General features: G+C 38.3%; 1 protein-coding gene across 2 annotated transcripts; it reads left to right on the forward strand.

Annotated features, from left to right (window-relative positions):
- The first annotated feature begins 9,244 nt into the window (after positions 1–9,244).
- On the forward strand, positions 9,245–14,132 carry LOC144534216 (low affinity immunoglobulin gamma Fc region receptor II-a-like). 2 transcript variants are annotated; one of them, XR_013503520.1, is made up of 8 exons: positions 9,245–9,294; positions 9,441–9,500; positions 9,800–10,063; positions 10,142–10,390; positions 11,567–11,765; positions 11,908–11,943; positions 12,127–12,204; positions 12,507–14,132. XR_013503520.1 is itself a non-coding variant. In XM_078276020.1 (8 exons), exons 1-7 carry the CDS (start codon positions 9,264–9,266, stop codon positions 12,201–12,203), a joined length of 906 nt encoding a protein of 301 aa, XP_078132146.1. In that variant the 5' UTR covers positions 9,245–9,263; the 3' UTR covers position 12,204; positions 12,507–14,132. The 2 variants fall into 2 exon arrangements, 1 of the variants encoding a protein (XP_078132146.1); XM_078276020.1 differs by having other exon boundaries at positions 11,567–11,755.
- The last annotated feature ends 2,400 nt before the right edge of the window (positions 14,133–16,532 follow it).

A 16,532-nucleotide genomic window follows, 5' to 3' on the forward strand; every position in this document is an offset into this window, starting at 1 on the left:
TAATGATACTAACACGGTTGAAAATAAAGACCAAACTCAAACTACAGAAAACAAAGCAGCAGCTCAGGGTCCAACTGATGACACAACACAACACGGTGATCCACCAGCAGGAGGAGAGACAAAGATAACTGAAGAAAAAGACACTCCATGCCCAGCAGAGAGAAGACAAATAGTGAAGAATGGAGACGGGAAAGATGGAGGGGGGAACCCAACCCCTCTTCCTCCAGTTAAACCAGATCAGCTCTCTAAAGCAGAACAACAGAAGGATTTGAACAAAAAAAATGAAGTCAACAAAACAGAATCTACAAATAACGAAGCAGCAGGTTCAACTGAGGGAGAAACACAACAACACGACTCAACAGCAGGAGGAGGGGTGAGGAATGACTTGGACCAGACAGGAGGACAGACAGGGAGAAGTGACCACACTCCAGGTCCAGCAGAGAGAAAACAACAGCCGGTCAGAGCAGCAGGAGAATCAAGTAATGATACTAACACGGTTGAAAATAAAGACCAAACTCAAAATGATAACACAGAAGAACAGAGAAAATCGGATCAGCCCCAAGCAGAAGTAGAGAGTGAGACAGGTAGAGAAGCAAAGAGTGATCAAGATAGCAAAAAAGAAGATTCACAGAGAAACGACAGAAGTAGAAGGAGAAAATGATCCGAATAAAAGAGATGGTTCTAATTCTTCTTCTCTAAGGGACGCCTCAGATCCTCAGCATGTGATGAAGGGACGAACAGACCAAGATTGAAGACAGACCGTGGAGTAAAAATCATAAAAAAAAGCAATTCAAAGCCGCAGAAAAGGAGACAGCACTGAAAAATCTGGAGAAAGAGATGAACAAACCTAGAGAAGAGAAAGAAAATTAGAAATGAAATGTAAAGAAAAGAGCTAGAGATAGAGAAGATCGATTTAAACTGTAGCTGGGGGAGGTATGTGAGAGAACATGACAGGAAGCTTCAGTTAGGGAAGAGAGAGGTAGAAAAGATAGACCCTGAGACAGAGAAAGAAATGACTTTTCATTCTTATATCTAAAAGAAGAGAAAACAGACCTTTAGGACACAGCGAGAAGCAGCAGGGAGAGAAAACCAAGAGCAGCAAGAAGAGAGGAGCTGAAAGAAGCAGAAATCTAAACTAAAGAGAAGGTTTTTTATAAGTGAGAAACTGACACTGATCAAACTCCAAAGAAAAGTAACTTTGAGTTGACTTGTTTATTCAACAATAGTTCCATCTTGCATTTCACATGACAATGATCTTTCTCTGTTTCACACATTCACATTCTAGGGTGTATACAAGTATAGAATGTTGCTTTTTGTGCATTTTTGATTGATAAGAATTCACAAATCTTTATTGAATGTTTTCTGTATTGTGTCAGATGTCTTTTATTTGCTATTTCTACAGTATATGTATGTGAATGGATCCACTCGTTATTAGAAGAACTCCCTTTAAAACATTTAAAATGTCTGCTTGGTTTGAATTGTACTCAAAATGTTGCTGTATTCCTTGAAAACATTTATTGAAGACTGGATTTGAGGTGTGTAGGTGCATTAGGTTTTCTTTTAACATTTTGGATGTTGTGTTTTATTGTCTGATTTCCCTGTAAATAAAGACACGCCTGTTGCTGAGGTAAAAAAAAGCTCTGACTGCATTCTTTCATTTCCAGTTTTTTAGGGTAACGATTCTTTCCGATTAACCCTTCAGTAAATCCTTAACTGTGCTGTATGTCCTTTATGAAATAAACCCAAAGATCACAGTCTGCCCAGCTAATATTCTGCAGTACTATAAATATTTACACCAATAATTCCATCAAAGTTCAATGATTATGTAATACATAATTACATCCAACGAGCAGGGGCAGAGCCAGACGTTGTAAACATTTGGGCTAAGCCCATACCTAGGGTGGGTCTGGGGGTATGCTTCATTTATGGCAGCTACAGTATATGCACTATTTTTCATGCCCTTTGGTAATAGAATATCTAAAAATCATTTGGGGAAATACAAGCGATGCAAAGATCCTATTTTGTATCAATTTGTTTTTCCAACTGTTAATTTCTGAAGATCTTGTTTCATTATTTATTTTTTATTTATTTTGTTAACCTTTATTTGTCCTGGCTAGTCGATTGAGAACAACTTCTCATTTGCAACGACGACCTGTCACATTCACACAGTTACACATTTATACCTGGAAGCTGCCCAGTACAACCACAGTCTGATCTGCTGGCCACTGAGCAGCTCCACTGGAGCCGTTGGGCTTAAAGGCCTTGCTCAAGGGCACCTCAATGGTGGTAATGAGGGAGGCACAAGCGCTGCTCTTTCACTTTCCCCACGCAGATTTTATCTGGGGATTGAACCGGCGACCAAGCTCGCTTCTTAACCTCTAGGCCACCGCTGCCCTCATTTCATTATTTTCATTGTAGAATAATCTGTCGATTATATTCTTGATAAATCTGTTAAAAATAGTGAAAATGTGGATCATTGTTTCCCAAAGCTCAAGATGACATCCTCAAATGTCTTGTTTTGTCCACAACTCAAATCATCTATAATGAGTAAATTATTCTTATCGGGTGGCAGACGGGTGTTGTCGCAAAGTGATTCAGGTATGCCATTAACAAAATTGATATTCACAGACTTAAGTAGTTGATCATATAAAGGTTGGCAACACGAATAAATGTATACAATGTTATCAATTTTGTGTGAAACAACAGACGATACATTTTCAATAATGTCTGTGACAAAATATGTTTTTCCACAATTCGACGGACCGCTAATAACAACACTAAAAGGGTGTTGAAACCTGCCATCAAATCCTGCAACGCATTGATTATTAGAATCCATATGGTAATGTGTTATAGTCGGCAAGTATCTGTCGCTTATTGTACACCACCTTCACATTCTTGTGAACTGTAGCGTTTAGATGAAACTTCTTTTTATCGCGTCTGATGGTGTGTGTTACAGTTAGTCAGATGGTCTGTGGAATGCTGATTGGCCACAAATGCTTTTACCAGACATATTAATGACTCATGGGTGACCACTTGTGCATTATTTGAATTGAGCATTACACCTTTGCATTTAACTGTTTTTTTGCTGTGAGCCCCCCCGATACGAACTCGGTGATGTAGTCTTCCGAAAGGAGACCACATACTTGGTCGGTGTTTAGCTCATCCGTTAAATCACCCAGATATGGCCCTAGTTTGGGAATCCACTCTCCCTCTTTGGTTGTGAAAACGACACTATCTGTATCACAATACAACACACGCTCTTGCAGTTTATCTAGCAAATCATAAAGCTCAAGTCGGGCATATGCAGTAGTCATTGCACCAATGAAGACATTTACATCTTTTACATTGTAATCCTGACTTTCTGTCTTACACCACTGCACCACAGCCACCTCGTCTGATATGAACAAGAACTGTTGAACATCGAAAGACTCACTAAACATGAGCTGTGTGAATCTGTCTGGCTCTGATATGAGCTCACAAGTTGGCATGTTAGTTCTCATTGAAAAGCGACCCCAAAGACTGTTCAGTTACATTTGTCTCTCCTCCTGCTGTTGGATCATTATGATGGACGTTTTGTCGTCAGTTGGACTCTGACTTAATGCTTTGTCTTTAGTATATTTGATGTCCTCTTCTTTTTCTTCCTTTTCAGTATCTTTATTTGCGTCTGCTGCTCTGAGTTGCTGTTTCAGAATTTACAGACTTTGTCCTCTCTTCTTGCTCTTTCTGTGTTTCTACCTCTGGTGGACCTGGAGCTGCTATTTCTACAGTTATTGATTTGCTCTCTTCCACGTTTAGCTGTTCCTTCAGCTAAACGTGCAATGTTATTTTCGTCTTCCATCTTGTTCTGATTATTTATTGTCTCTCTTTCTGTTTCTCTTCTATCAGACACTGCTGTTCTGAATCATTACTTGTAGAGTTCTCTCCTCTCTGTGTTTCTTCGTGTGTGTGTGTGTGTGTGTGTGTGTGTGTGTGTGTGTGTGTGTGTGTGCTAGTGTAAAGATGTTAATATAAAAAGACATTCACTGCAAAAGCACAGCAAGGGTATGAGAAGATGCAACATATTTTGCATTAGAAATAAACTAAAAACAAACTGTTGTAGGAGGATATTAAATATGTAAATAAATACATACATTTACATTTTACCAGACAAAAAAAATGTCTATGACTCTCCAAAACAATTTGGAAAAAGGCATGACCCTCCCCCAGCAATTTATCGATACCTTCTGTACTAGTTTGCTCTTTACAAATATAGACAGATGCCCATTGTTTTTTTACATCTATGACATACATACTAAACCTCTGCATTCTCATCTTACACATCCCACTCCTCTGTTATGGTGTGGTGGCCATTTCAGAAGATTTACTCACTAACATTGTTGTGGAAATACAATAAGCATGGAAACTAAATGCACACTTCCTGCATTACTTCAAATACTAAGTTACTCATCTAGTAAACTAGTATTCACATGAAATAAAACAATAAAACATTGAGACCATTCAGCAAGGCACTCTGGGTAACATTCAACACACAAACTGGTTGCTATGGACTCGTCAATAGGCTTCCTTCACTTTGCCGTTTAAACAAAGTGGAATAAACGTATAAAAGTCAAAATCTACGCAAAACCCGCAATCAATTGGTAAGCTGACATCAAATGTGGCATTTAGGAAACCTTTATTGCAACCTTGGCACGGTAAGATGTCCAGACATAGTGCACCAGTCATTTTCGTTTTTTGCGTCCTGCTGCTCCCATCCTCAGCCAGGAAATACTTTTTTTTACTAAAGCAGTATATGAAATCAGATGTATTACCTACCACTAGTTAGTTGTTTTGTGTTATTTAAGATATTTATAAAATATCTGGTCATGTCAGACGTAATTATTCCACTCATTTTTTAAACAATGCAATTATTCGTTTCAGCCACCAGGGGGGCAGCTCCCCCTGCCCCCCAGCAAACTCATGGGTCAGACCCATCTGGTAGCGAAGGAGGGCCGAGACTAAGAGCTACATGGAAAAATATGCACCAAACAAGCCACTTTGAAATGTTGCTGTTTCATGAATACAAAAGTTGGGTAACCCGGCCCCCCCCTCTGGACTGAAAAATGTTGGATGACCCTCCCCTCAGCAAAGAATAAAAAGACCTGACCCGCCCCTATTTTCCTGCGGTGGTCTATTCCATAGATACCGAATGGTCCCAAAAGCATCCCCTGCTTTATCGTCTATTTTAAAAGAAATGGGACCATAAGTTCCCAAACAAGCATCCTGCTGTATTGAAGAAGACTTGAAACTAGCGATTGAGATCATAAACTAGTTATGAAAATGTTTACTGACGTAATAAATCATGTAAAAAGTGGGTCATTTTCTCATAGACTTCCAAAGAAACTGACTTTGAATTAGATAGAATGCAGCTTTCACATTGGCTTCACTTTCAGAGCTGAATGCTTCGTCTATTATTTTTACAGTCTATGGTAAAACCTTTCTATACTATAACCATCTCAGGGTTGTAACAGCAGTTCCCTGACTTGTTTTGTCTCCATTTCCACACGGCAAGGGCAACGAGAATCAACAGAACGCCAACAACCAAACCGATGATGATATAAGCAGTCGAACCAGAATCAGATGGATTCAGGAAGAAATTATCTGGAGTACCCTGGTAATGCATTAGATGATGAACAAAAAAAGTACATTGACGACTATTTTGCGAAGGAAAACATCAGACTTGACCCTAGCAAATTATGTGTTAACAAAGCAGTCAAAAACATTAATAAGTTACTTTTGAACAGTCTTTGGGGTAGCTTTTCAATGAGAACTAACATGCCAACTTGTGAGCTCATATCAGAGCCAGACAGATTCACACAGCTCATGTTTAGTGAGTCTTTCGATGTTCGACAGTATAGAGATCATCAGGACCTCTGACTGTCTCTGAAGGTCCAGCAGAGAGGAGGTTTCCCTCACCGTCCAGCCACAACACCTCAGGCTCTGGATACCAGCCTTCAAAAGCACACTGTAGCACGCCACTGCTGACTTCGGTTATCTCGATGACAGGGGATGATGCTGAGAAAGGGAAAAGCCAGATGAGTTTATAATACAGTTATTTATATTGTCTGCAAGGACACAAAAAGAGCAGCTTTGCCCTCTTAGTCCATAGGCCAGACCAGATATCAGTACCATCTGAGTGGGCAAAAACTTACCGATACTAAAATGTTTGGGGTCAGTCTAAGTTAATTAATATCTAATAGACTCTCCACAGAAGCAGCTTCTCCTATTTATTGGACATTTTGTTATTTTCCCCTATCTGCCTTTGCCTAATTATCCAAAAAGCACACACACTGCCAATATCATATTAAAAGTGACGTAATCTTAAACCTAAGGCTACTAAAACCAGGTTGTCCATTACAATAAAAGCAATGTGTTTGAATATATGTTGTCGCTGGCTGTATGTATGTTGTGTTGATTTGAAATGAAAAAAAAATGCATATCTGTAATGTAAATCCTAGGAAGATGCAGCCAGTGATCTGGTGGGCACAAAGTATCGGCCCCTAGAAAAGCAATGTTGTATCCAGTGCCTTCTTCCCAATAAACCATGATATATAGCCTATTTTAGTATAAATATCAGCCTATTAATAACACTATTAATAACAATTAGTAAGTAATTAAAGGGATACTTCACCAATTTAGCATTTAGCTTTGTATCAGTAGAAACCCGGTAGTATTTTTGAATGACCGTGCTTCTCTCCCTCTATTTCCCCCTGTGAGGGGAGATCTCTGTATTGTGGGTCTGGAAAAAAGCCTCTTATGACGCAAAATTGTCATTTTGCGTCATAAGAGGCTTTTTTGCCTAGGGGCTATGGACTACAGTCCAACTTCCGCATATTTCAAACCCGCCCGTAGGGGGTTGGACTCCGGCATTGTCCGAAATTCCACAAAAAAAAACGGGTGTCAGCCATCTTGAATCTTCGCGTAGCTTTAGTGGCTTCTCAGCATCAAAACTTTAGATAGATTTATTCATCCCGAAGGAAATTTTAGAACAACAATTATGTGCATTCAAACTACCGCACACGTGAACCAACGGGATACATTGGTACAGATCGGAGAATACACAGGACACTTTATTACAGACGGAATACACACACACAGCTTCGCCTGCCTGCTATGGAGACCAGCGTTGCTGATCGAAGCCTCTGGCCGGTGAAGGGACATCATCAGCGGCGGACGTTGATGATGTTACAATTGTGTAACCAATTGAGCCTTGGTTGTATGGTTGAAATGACAATAAAACAGACTAAAGTTGAGTTGACTGTCTCACCGTCTGTCTGTAAACAGTAGGCGTGGCTTGGGGGTAGACGCTAAAGCAGCGAAGCAAGTGCAGTCTGGGATTTGGTGTCTTTCATCCACATGAGCCAAAAACACATTTTCTGGCTTTTCTCGGCCTAGAAGCCACCAATTTCCCAAAAAAATTCACATTTCTACTACATAAGTGAACCAATTTAAAGATATATTCATCTTTCCAACGGTGAAATATCCCTTTAAGTTAGTAAGTAAGAGTACTGCACTTTGGACTATTAGAAGTGCTGGTACTACTGGTGAGTACTGGCCCATTTCAGGCACTGGTTGTATCCATAAAAATCATTAAAAACTAAAAACCAAACTCACAACGCCACAGACCTGATAGCAACTATCATTGCCAACAATTTAAGTTCATAAGTTAATTCCATGTCACTGGCTTACAGTACAATACAGAACACTCAACAGCATGTCTTTAACGTGTGAATAATATTTGAAAAACAGCTAGTTATTTGGTGGGTTTGAAGTATTGAAGCATTCAATATTTAATGACAGAAACAACCATAATAATAATAATAATTGATTTACAAAATGAAAGTATTAGTCTGTTTAAAAAGAAAAGGCAGTGTTGGTATCCATTAAAATCCAAATGGCCTCTGATTAAGTATTTTTGGAACAACAATTTAATAATGTCCTCTTTGGACATATACATTTTTTTATTATCAAATGTTGTTATTTATGTCTATACTCTCTATTTTGTGTAATATTATTATTACATATAATATTATAATATATTAGTATATTATTATTATTATTATTATTATTAATAAATTTTTTTCTAAATAATTTCAATCAATTTCTAAATCAATCTAATCTTCAGTTTTTGTTGACACTGTACGGTTATTACTTTTGTATTAAACTACATTTAATTGAGAGGTGATTCTAATGGTTTGTCGACCATATTTTGTACATACGGGTAGTGCAGAGTATTCCATCTTAATTTTGGCAGTTTCTGTGTAGTTTTGACAACCTGAGAGACAGATATAATGTCTGCAGGGGGCAGCAAAGGACTTTTTATTTATGTTCACCCATCTATCTCAGATAAATGGAGTTCAGCAAAAGTTCAAACAGGAAGAAACTTGACCTACTTATATGCAAAGTTGCACTCTAGGTCTTAACATCTCTCCTCCCTCTTTACTTTGGTATGAACCATACAATCAGAACTCCTTTTTGTCCTCATGTTTTAGAAATTCTAGCAGCAAGGCTCTATGATGGCAACGTCTGCCCACCACTTTGGTCCAGACTGAGATATCTTGACACCTACTGAATGAATTGGATTGAATGGATATGTGCTGTAATCACTTTTTGTAAAATAAATGTACTGACGGTACTCTGTACCAGGCTCACAGTCACCTTTTGTCTGCTTAATTTAACTGTAAATGCCAGTAAACTGTCATGTGACCCGTAATTTTGTAGGTTATCATACGAATTGTTGCGTCTAACTTTTGTATGATTTCATACGAACCTGTTCATGAGAATGAGTTCACGTTTAAGTGACTATATCATCTGTCAAATTATTCTCAGGACACAATTTTATTTTTTGGGAAATCAGTCCGTCCTAGAAGCTAACTTAAAAAACTTTGATACATCCGGAGGCCTATGATTGGGATTTTATATATCCTACCATCCATTGCTTGGCTGGTTAAATGTCTCCATTTGATGTAGCTGCAGGGTGCTACTGAACTCAAAGGAAACTGAAGTATTAAACGCACTACAAGTGAGTAGTTATGCCCCTTTTGTGCAAATCTAAGATCATGTATTGTTGTAGAGTACATCTGCCTCAGCAAAGTGCTTCTAAAACAAGAGCCAAAGTCTTCTTAACACCAGAAATCGTGTGCACAGGAAGAGGAAGTTCTCAACTGCATTATGCTGTATTTAGCTCTGTATCAGCCTGTTGCTCAGACAGTCAGCAGCAAGACACCATGGAGGTTACAGCTTTCTGCATCACACTGTGTGAGTACTACATTTTTCTGTTTTTCCCATGTCTTGTTGCTCTACAAGTAACAGTACACAAAATAAAAATAAAAAGGATAGCAACATGAATGTTTTAGAGATAAATGTGCATCTTTTCACATATCTCTCCTCTTTTGTGTCTCTAGTGATGAATGCGTTGATGTTGCTGGTTGCCCATATTCAGCATGGTTATTCTCAGACACTTGGTAAGTAGCCGTTACCTGTTACTAACCCTAACCCTGACCCTAAACCCCAACCCCGCCGATCATCTGGGTAATTCTTGGCTCCATGATGGCTTCATGCACTACTTAGCAACTATGATAGAAATAAACAGGGCTCCGTCTTTAATGCTATATCCAGTTCTTATAATACATCTATGGCATAGACAAGGTCTTCTTTAGCCGTAGATTCTTCAATTGTTTTTTGATTTCCCTCTTATTATAGAATGCACCTCTTATCTGTCTGGGAACCAAATTCTTCCTTAATTATGTTCTCCATTTTTCAGTTTCAGACGCAGCTTTTCGTATCGTTCCAACCAGACTGCAGCTCTTTGAATACGAGTCTGTCCATTTTACCTGTGAGGGGTTTAATGTCTCAGCTGGGTGCAGAGTGAGAACCATCAAGGAATTAATTCCAAAATGTTCAAATGACACCGTAACGTCAACAGTGACCTGCAGCATTGACTTTGCCTTTCCATCAGACAGCGGAGAATACTGGTGTGAAGCTGGAGGAGGAAAGAGAAGCAACACTGTCAACATCACTGTCACCGGTAGGTTGATTGTGTGTAGATATCATCACTAAAGTTTAGCATTTATTCTGCTTCTAAACATTTTGTAATGCTGTTCAGCTGGTTCTGTGATTCTGGAGAGTCCTGCTCTTCCTGTGATGGAGGGAGAAGCTGTAACTCTGAGCTGTAGAACCAAGTTGACTTCCTTTTCCAGTCTCATCACCCATTTCTATAAAGATGGCCGCCTCATCGGGAGCAGTCCTACAGGAAACCTGACCATTGAAAGTGTTTTCAAGTCTCATGACGGCCGCTACAAGTGCAACATCTCTGGAGCTGGAGAATCACCAGAGAGTCGGCTGGCTGTCAGAGGTAAAAAAGAAATATATATAACTCTCAGCCTTTCAGACATATCAATCAGTTAACTGCACACGTGAACAAACTGCTAAATTGTTCAATGATTCAGTGGGTTATTGTTAGCCATGTGGTAGACTGGTGCATTCAATGCAATCACCTGCTCATCTTATCAGCATTTCTAGACAAGTGGGTGAGTCTGTACAAATTCATCTAACGCAGCCAAACACTGAATTCACAGAACTTTATTTTAAATTCTAGAAGAGAAGTATGATGGCTCAGTGACTAAAGTTTACCAGGTCGTTGATCATAATAGTATTCGACAAAAGGTAAGGCAACCTAAACCCAAAGGGTATAAGCAGGCAGGCAAGAATCTGGTATGAACAATTTTATCTTTAGACGTGGTTGAACTATGGCTGTAAAAATCCATTGATCAACTAATCGTGGAAGCTCTAAACCAGGGGTCTTCAAAGTTTTTTAAGCCAAGGACCCCTTAACTGAAAGAGAGTTGGAGCAGGGACCGTGTACTACATATATTGTATAAAATGAAGTTGCATATTAAAACTTTCTACATACCTTTTTAGTGCATGGAATACTAAGCTATTAATATAATGATTGTCGGCAAAATTTTATGAATCATCTTTTAATGTTACACATACATGTTGCACAGTGAATCCTTAGAGATGAACTGTATCTGTGGATGGCTACCTTAGTGACTACCTTCCCTATAGGCCAGTAAGCCTATCATCAGTGGGGATTTATATTTGCTAATAATGTGTTGGTTTCATGTTAAGACATTTACATTTTTGAAAAAACTTTCAAAAATTGACAATAATTTGGAAGCCCCCCTGTAGAGAATCTGAGGACCCCCTAGAGGCCCCAGTCTCCCTGTTGAAGATATCTGCTCTAAAACCTAAATGTGTCAGACAAAATATTTAGGGAAATGTGTATAAAATGATACACAAGACATTTAAAATGTCTCCTTTGGATCAAATGGTACAGAATATGTAACAAACAGGGCTACAAAACAACGTAAAGATAAAATATTGCAAGTTTTGTGCAATTTTTCTGTTGCATATATTTCATATTTACAAGTGTTTGTTAATTGATTAAACATTTAAATAGGTTTTTCAAGTGTCTTATGTTTAAAAAAGTGTTTATTTAATTTAATTTAGATTTTCTAATATGTTGCAGCAAAAACCGCTTCTACCATCTCTCAATCACCAAATGAGGAGCCCCCCTCCGTTGACTCTGACCCGCCTCATCCCCAATCACCTAATAACCGCCCTCGTGCCTTCATCCTGCTGTGGATCACTTTAATGGTGTTAATGGTGGCGTTGGTGCTGGTGGTGGTGGGATTCCTTCATATGAGGAGAAGCAAGGGTACAGAAAAGTAACTACCTCAGCATTATCTGTATGCCAAAAAAAACACTAAAACAAGAAAGTAACTGTGTGAATCAATTCCAAGAACTGAACATAACTTTCTGTTGCCTTCAACAAGCTCAACCTATCAAATACTTTTGCTTTTCAAACAGCTTCCTCAAAGACAACAGCAGCAGCATCACACTCAGGTGAGGTGTTGTAGTTATTACATTTTTTCCTACTTTTCTTTTTTAAGACCGTAGAACTAAGACAAAATATAATCCTAAAATCTGAATGCATAAAAAAGATCTTTGGGTACTATATTCATGCAAAACATGTGTACCCGTCTACCTGCCAACATTCTGCTTCTTTGCATGAAAAAAATGTTTCAGTCTGTGGAGAGGACGCTGAAGACGATCCAGACGGTGTGACGTATGCAGTCGTCGTAACAAAACCAAAACAGCACTAAGGTTTACTTACTTACTAAGTTTTTTCTTTAATTTAATGTGATGTGAGTAACACAACAAGACTGTAATGAATAACTTATGCATTCATTATTGGTGAGTCATATAAGCACACATACGCTCCCTACTTTAAGAGACAAAGTGTTACTTTAACGTCTTTAAGAAGGTTAACTACTGAGAAAAGTGGCTGTTCCGCATGTTGAAGCTGTCAGTTGAGGTTATGGTTAAGACGTGTTGCACAGCAGGACTGAGGTCTGAATTATTTTGGCATCCTCTCAGTGTGTCACATACACTGTGTTTGGTTTTAGATGCTGGAGACGCTGCTGATATTTTGAACCTCTGCCTCGAGTCAAACCACAGCACCAAACTGCAGAGTGAAAGAGGTGAGAGGCCTTTTGACCCCCTTCAGTCTGACAATATGAGTATTTATAACATGTTCTTTTAGATTCATCAGACTGACTTAAACTTACTTGCTGATATTTCTCCCCTTCAGAAGAAGCTATCCAGTTGTGGGATTTAAAATGTTCTGATGAAAGGTCAGGGCAGTCTTCAATACAAAAAAGGGATTACCCTGGAGAATTGTGAATATGAATAACTTTAGATCATTCTTTTAAAAAACTAGATTAACATCAATTGGATCCAAATTTGTGAGTTTGTGTATAAAACCGTCAATAAGATCAAAAGCTTGCCTTAATCTTTTCTTGAAATCTTCTCCGAATAAATTCAGTTTTTCATTCTAACTACAATAGACAGTCAGGGCACCTTCACCCCTAAATTCCACAAGACGCACCTGCGCTGCGTCTGGGTGCACGCCAAGTATATTTTTGATGGAGCAACAGGGCGTTCAATAGGCCGGGTAGAAGTGGAACGGCTAGAACATCCAATTCATTTTCAAAATAAAATCCTTGTGAAGATTCCTGATCAATATTACATCACTACACCATTTCAACAACACAAATCTTTGTGGATGTCATTCATAACTGGACTAAATAGAAGAATCCATTTAACTATGTGGACTACTTACTTTTATGGTACAGTAGAAGCACCAATACCCAGGAAAAATAAGCAACAAACAACGAAATCTGCGAGTCGGGCAGTTAAGATGCTCTGCTTCTGAGACGCTCCCGGTGTGGTATGATGCATGGCGGACGATGGAACAAAACCAGCGTTCAGGACACCTGTGCCTGATTTAATTCTAGGGTCATATTCCCCTTGTAAATTCTCTGTAAAGTATTTAGGTCAGCCGGGTCAGTCCCTACCAGTGTTTAAAAGGTAATCCAAAAACACAGTTTTGCCAGAATTGGCAAAACTTTTGTTTTCATTTTTATGGAGTAACTTGTTAATTTTAATATTTTTTTCATAAAGATTCCAAAAAATTACTATGAAATTTCTTAGTGATCGTGAACTCACCACACTGCAGGTGCATGGCTTGTATGCTAATCTAACTGGGAACTGGACCTGATTCCTCAGACACTATAAGAAAACTTGACCCTCAGTGACCCTTGAGTTTTACCACAGATATAATCTTTGTGTACTGTGTCTTACAGGCCACAAACAGCTAACAGCTAATACTAATGCAATAGCTATGTACTTTTGCACTTTGTGAAGCTTTAAACCCAGAATAAAAGATGGCAGAGTTTGTACATTAGATTGGACATATAGTTAAGGGTAGCACTATTTCACAGTTTCACTTTTGTTTTACTATTTTCACAAATAGAGGAAGTTCAGCTGGATGATCTGGTCAGTCAGACAGGTTAATGTGACTCACAGTTAAAGTGTCTATTTGTATTATAATGTGACAGTTAAACCACATTGATCTCTCTGCTGTGTTCTCATGTCTGGAGACGCTGTTTATTAAAAGAAAAAAAACTGCTGCTATTTCTAAAACTCTCACTGTGGTCAACCACCAACGTGATGCTGTTGCAGCAGTTTGACCTTATAAATGCTATCTGTCTTTTGATGATTGTCTTTTTTCCCTAGAGTGTTGTTAACGGCTCCACACCCCAAGGTGGAGCTTGTCTTAATACTTTCTAAATAAGGTGAACATAAATGTGAAGTGACTAGGAAGATACAAAAACATGTATCTGCTCTATTTTACTCCATTGTTTGAAAAGTTTGTCTTGCAAATATATTAAGCGTTGCCAAAATGTAGGTACATCAGTTAGACTTAACTATAGTCACATTCAAAAACCATCTGTTTCCAACAAACACAGTTGCTCAAAATAAAATAATAAAGTATTATGACACCCCCCCCCACACACACACACACACACACACACACACACACACACACACACACACACACACACACACACCTGTTGTCAGTCTCATTAACACTTCCCTTTTTCCATGGAGGAATGATATTACTCATGTTTTTGGTTTGGGTTTTTTCGAAATATAGTTTTTATTGGTACAAGTTTAAAATCTGTACAAATCAAGTAAAAAAGTAAAGGTAAGCAGAAACTTATATGGCAAGAATAGCAATACTAAACAGCTGAAAAAAATCAAATAACACACACACACAAACTTAAAAATAATACTATGGGTGCAGATGAATAATTTATGCCTTTTATTGATCCCCACCCCCCCCCAGTAGGAAAATTAAAAAATTTTACTCACTACATATCCTGAAATACACACACACATCCTCAGGTCCTATACATGCACAAATGGACTTTGGTATGTATACTGCGTACTTTAGTCCATAAAGGGACTTGAACCCGCGACCCTCCCAACTCCCTACGGACTGAGTTACTTGCCACCCCCAAGCTTGATGTTATAAACCACATGACATGGTTTTCTTTCTCTCCAGCAGACCTGCAGAAACACACATTCAATCCTCTTCAAAATGTTTTTTTTTTCTGTCCAATCATCATTATTATCTAACACAATCTGATACAACAGCCCTGCCATAACATATCTTAATGAAGCTCATAATGTTTTGGTGACATTGTAGGAAATGTGTAAATTCATAAAGTGTATTACTGAGTTAAAGGTGTTGTACTGGAGTACATAATAGGGAGAGGTGCTTCTAAATGTCTTTCCTTTACAAACATGATACCCTGTGAGTTGTTCATAGTTTTCAGAGGGACCTTTTTCTATCTGTTATTTTTTCGTTTGGTTTGTGTTTGAGAAACTCAAATTCACCAGCGCCAGTAGTGTCTAAATAAAACAGAATGTGATATATAGTATACTGACAACATGCCTTTTCAGAATAACTCACATAGCAGTCAGAACGTCTGTGGTTTACACTGTAACCTTTTATACTTAGAAAACCTCGAACAATGAAATAAATCCTTACACACATTACACTCCACTTTAACAGCAGTGAAAGTTAACCAAAGCAAAATGGGATGACATTAATAAAACAAGTAATTACTTGTTACAGTCCATCCAACATCCAACAATCTGTCTAAATAGGAACTCTCCACAATCACAGAAGTAAAACTGATGAAAGAAAAAGGACAGCTTTAAGTGCTTACATAGTTACCTTTACATATAATTGAATGTATTATTTTTGTGTGACTCAGAGTTTCCCAGCATGCAGCAGACCCACCAGCATGGTGAATATGACCTTACTCACCAGTCCTTACGCCATTGTTTATACCAAGATAGTGAAACTGCTTTGTGTTGTCCATATTTAACAGTTCACTCTGGAAGTATAGTCTAATGAACAATGCACATGAAAGGGAGCACTATTCCCTGTGTGACAAAGTTACACATTATTGTCATCTCTGATCTGAGAAATGCGCCAAAGCAACTGAGAAGAACAGTAGCCTACTGTTGTGAGCTGCAAAAACCAAATACCAAGTTGATTATACAGCTCCATACAGGTATTTGTAGGATATATTTGTATTTTTTATTTTAAAAAAAAGTCATTTATACTCTTTATTGATCTCCAGTGGGGAAATTACAATTTACAGTTTACAGTTTATATGATGTAAAATATATTTGGACTGATTGACACAAGTCATGTTCATTTTCATTGAAGTTCACATATAGGTATATAGGTAGGTATATGGCCTTTACACAGAATAACTACCCATTTCCAAATGTGTAAGCTCCAGTTTTGGAGGAATTAATTGCACATATGCATTAAACACAGTGTTTTCCAGAGAATGAATGATGCATGTATGAATGTAGGCTCATATCTTAGCTGTATTATACCCAACTGCAATGACTGCAGACCTCTTACTTAAGTATATAAACATGCAATGACACAGTGTTGAAATGCAACATTTTATTTAGAAATGAAAATGATCCACACGTCTTCATCTATTTAGAGGAGGAGTGTAAAAAAAGGTGGAAGAACCTAAGGGACAGGTACAATGAGG

Source organism: Sander vitreus, chromosome 19 (assembly GCF_031162955.1).
Source record: "Sander vitreus isolate 19-12246 chromosome 19, sanVit1, whole genome shotgun sequence".
Classification (NCBI taxonomy): domain Eukaryota; kingdom Metazoa; phylum Chordata; class Actinopteri; order Perciformes; family Percidae; genus Sander; species Sander vitreus.

What these genes read in the sequence shown, in the direction of transcription:
- LOC144534216 (XM_078276020.1), top strand. Translation starts at nt 9,264, where the DNA reads ATGGAGGTTACAGCTTTCTGCATCACACTGT. An exon ending in GAGTCGGCTGGCTGTCAGAG is followed by an intron (nt 10,391 to 11,566) that starts GTAAAAAAGAAA and finishes AATATGTTGCAG; the next exon opens with CAAAAACCGCTTCTACCATC. An exon ending in TCATATGAGGAGAAGCAAGG is followed by an intron (nt 11,756 to 11,907) that starts GTACAGAAAAGT and finishes CTTTTCAAACAG; the next exon opens with CTTCCTCAAAGACAACAGCA.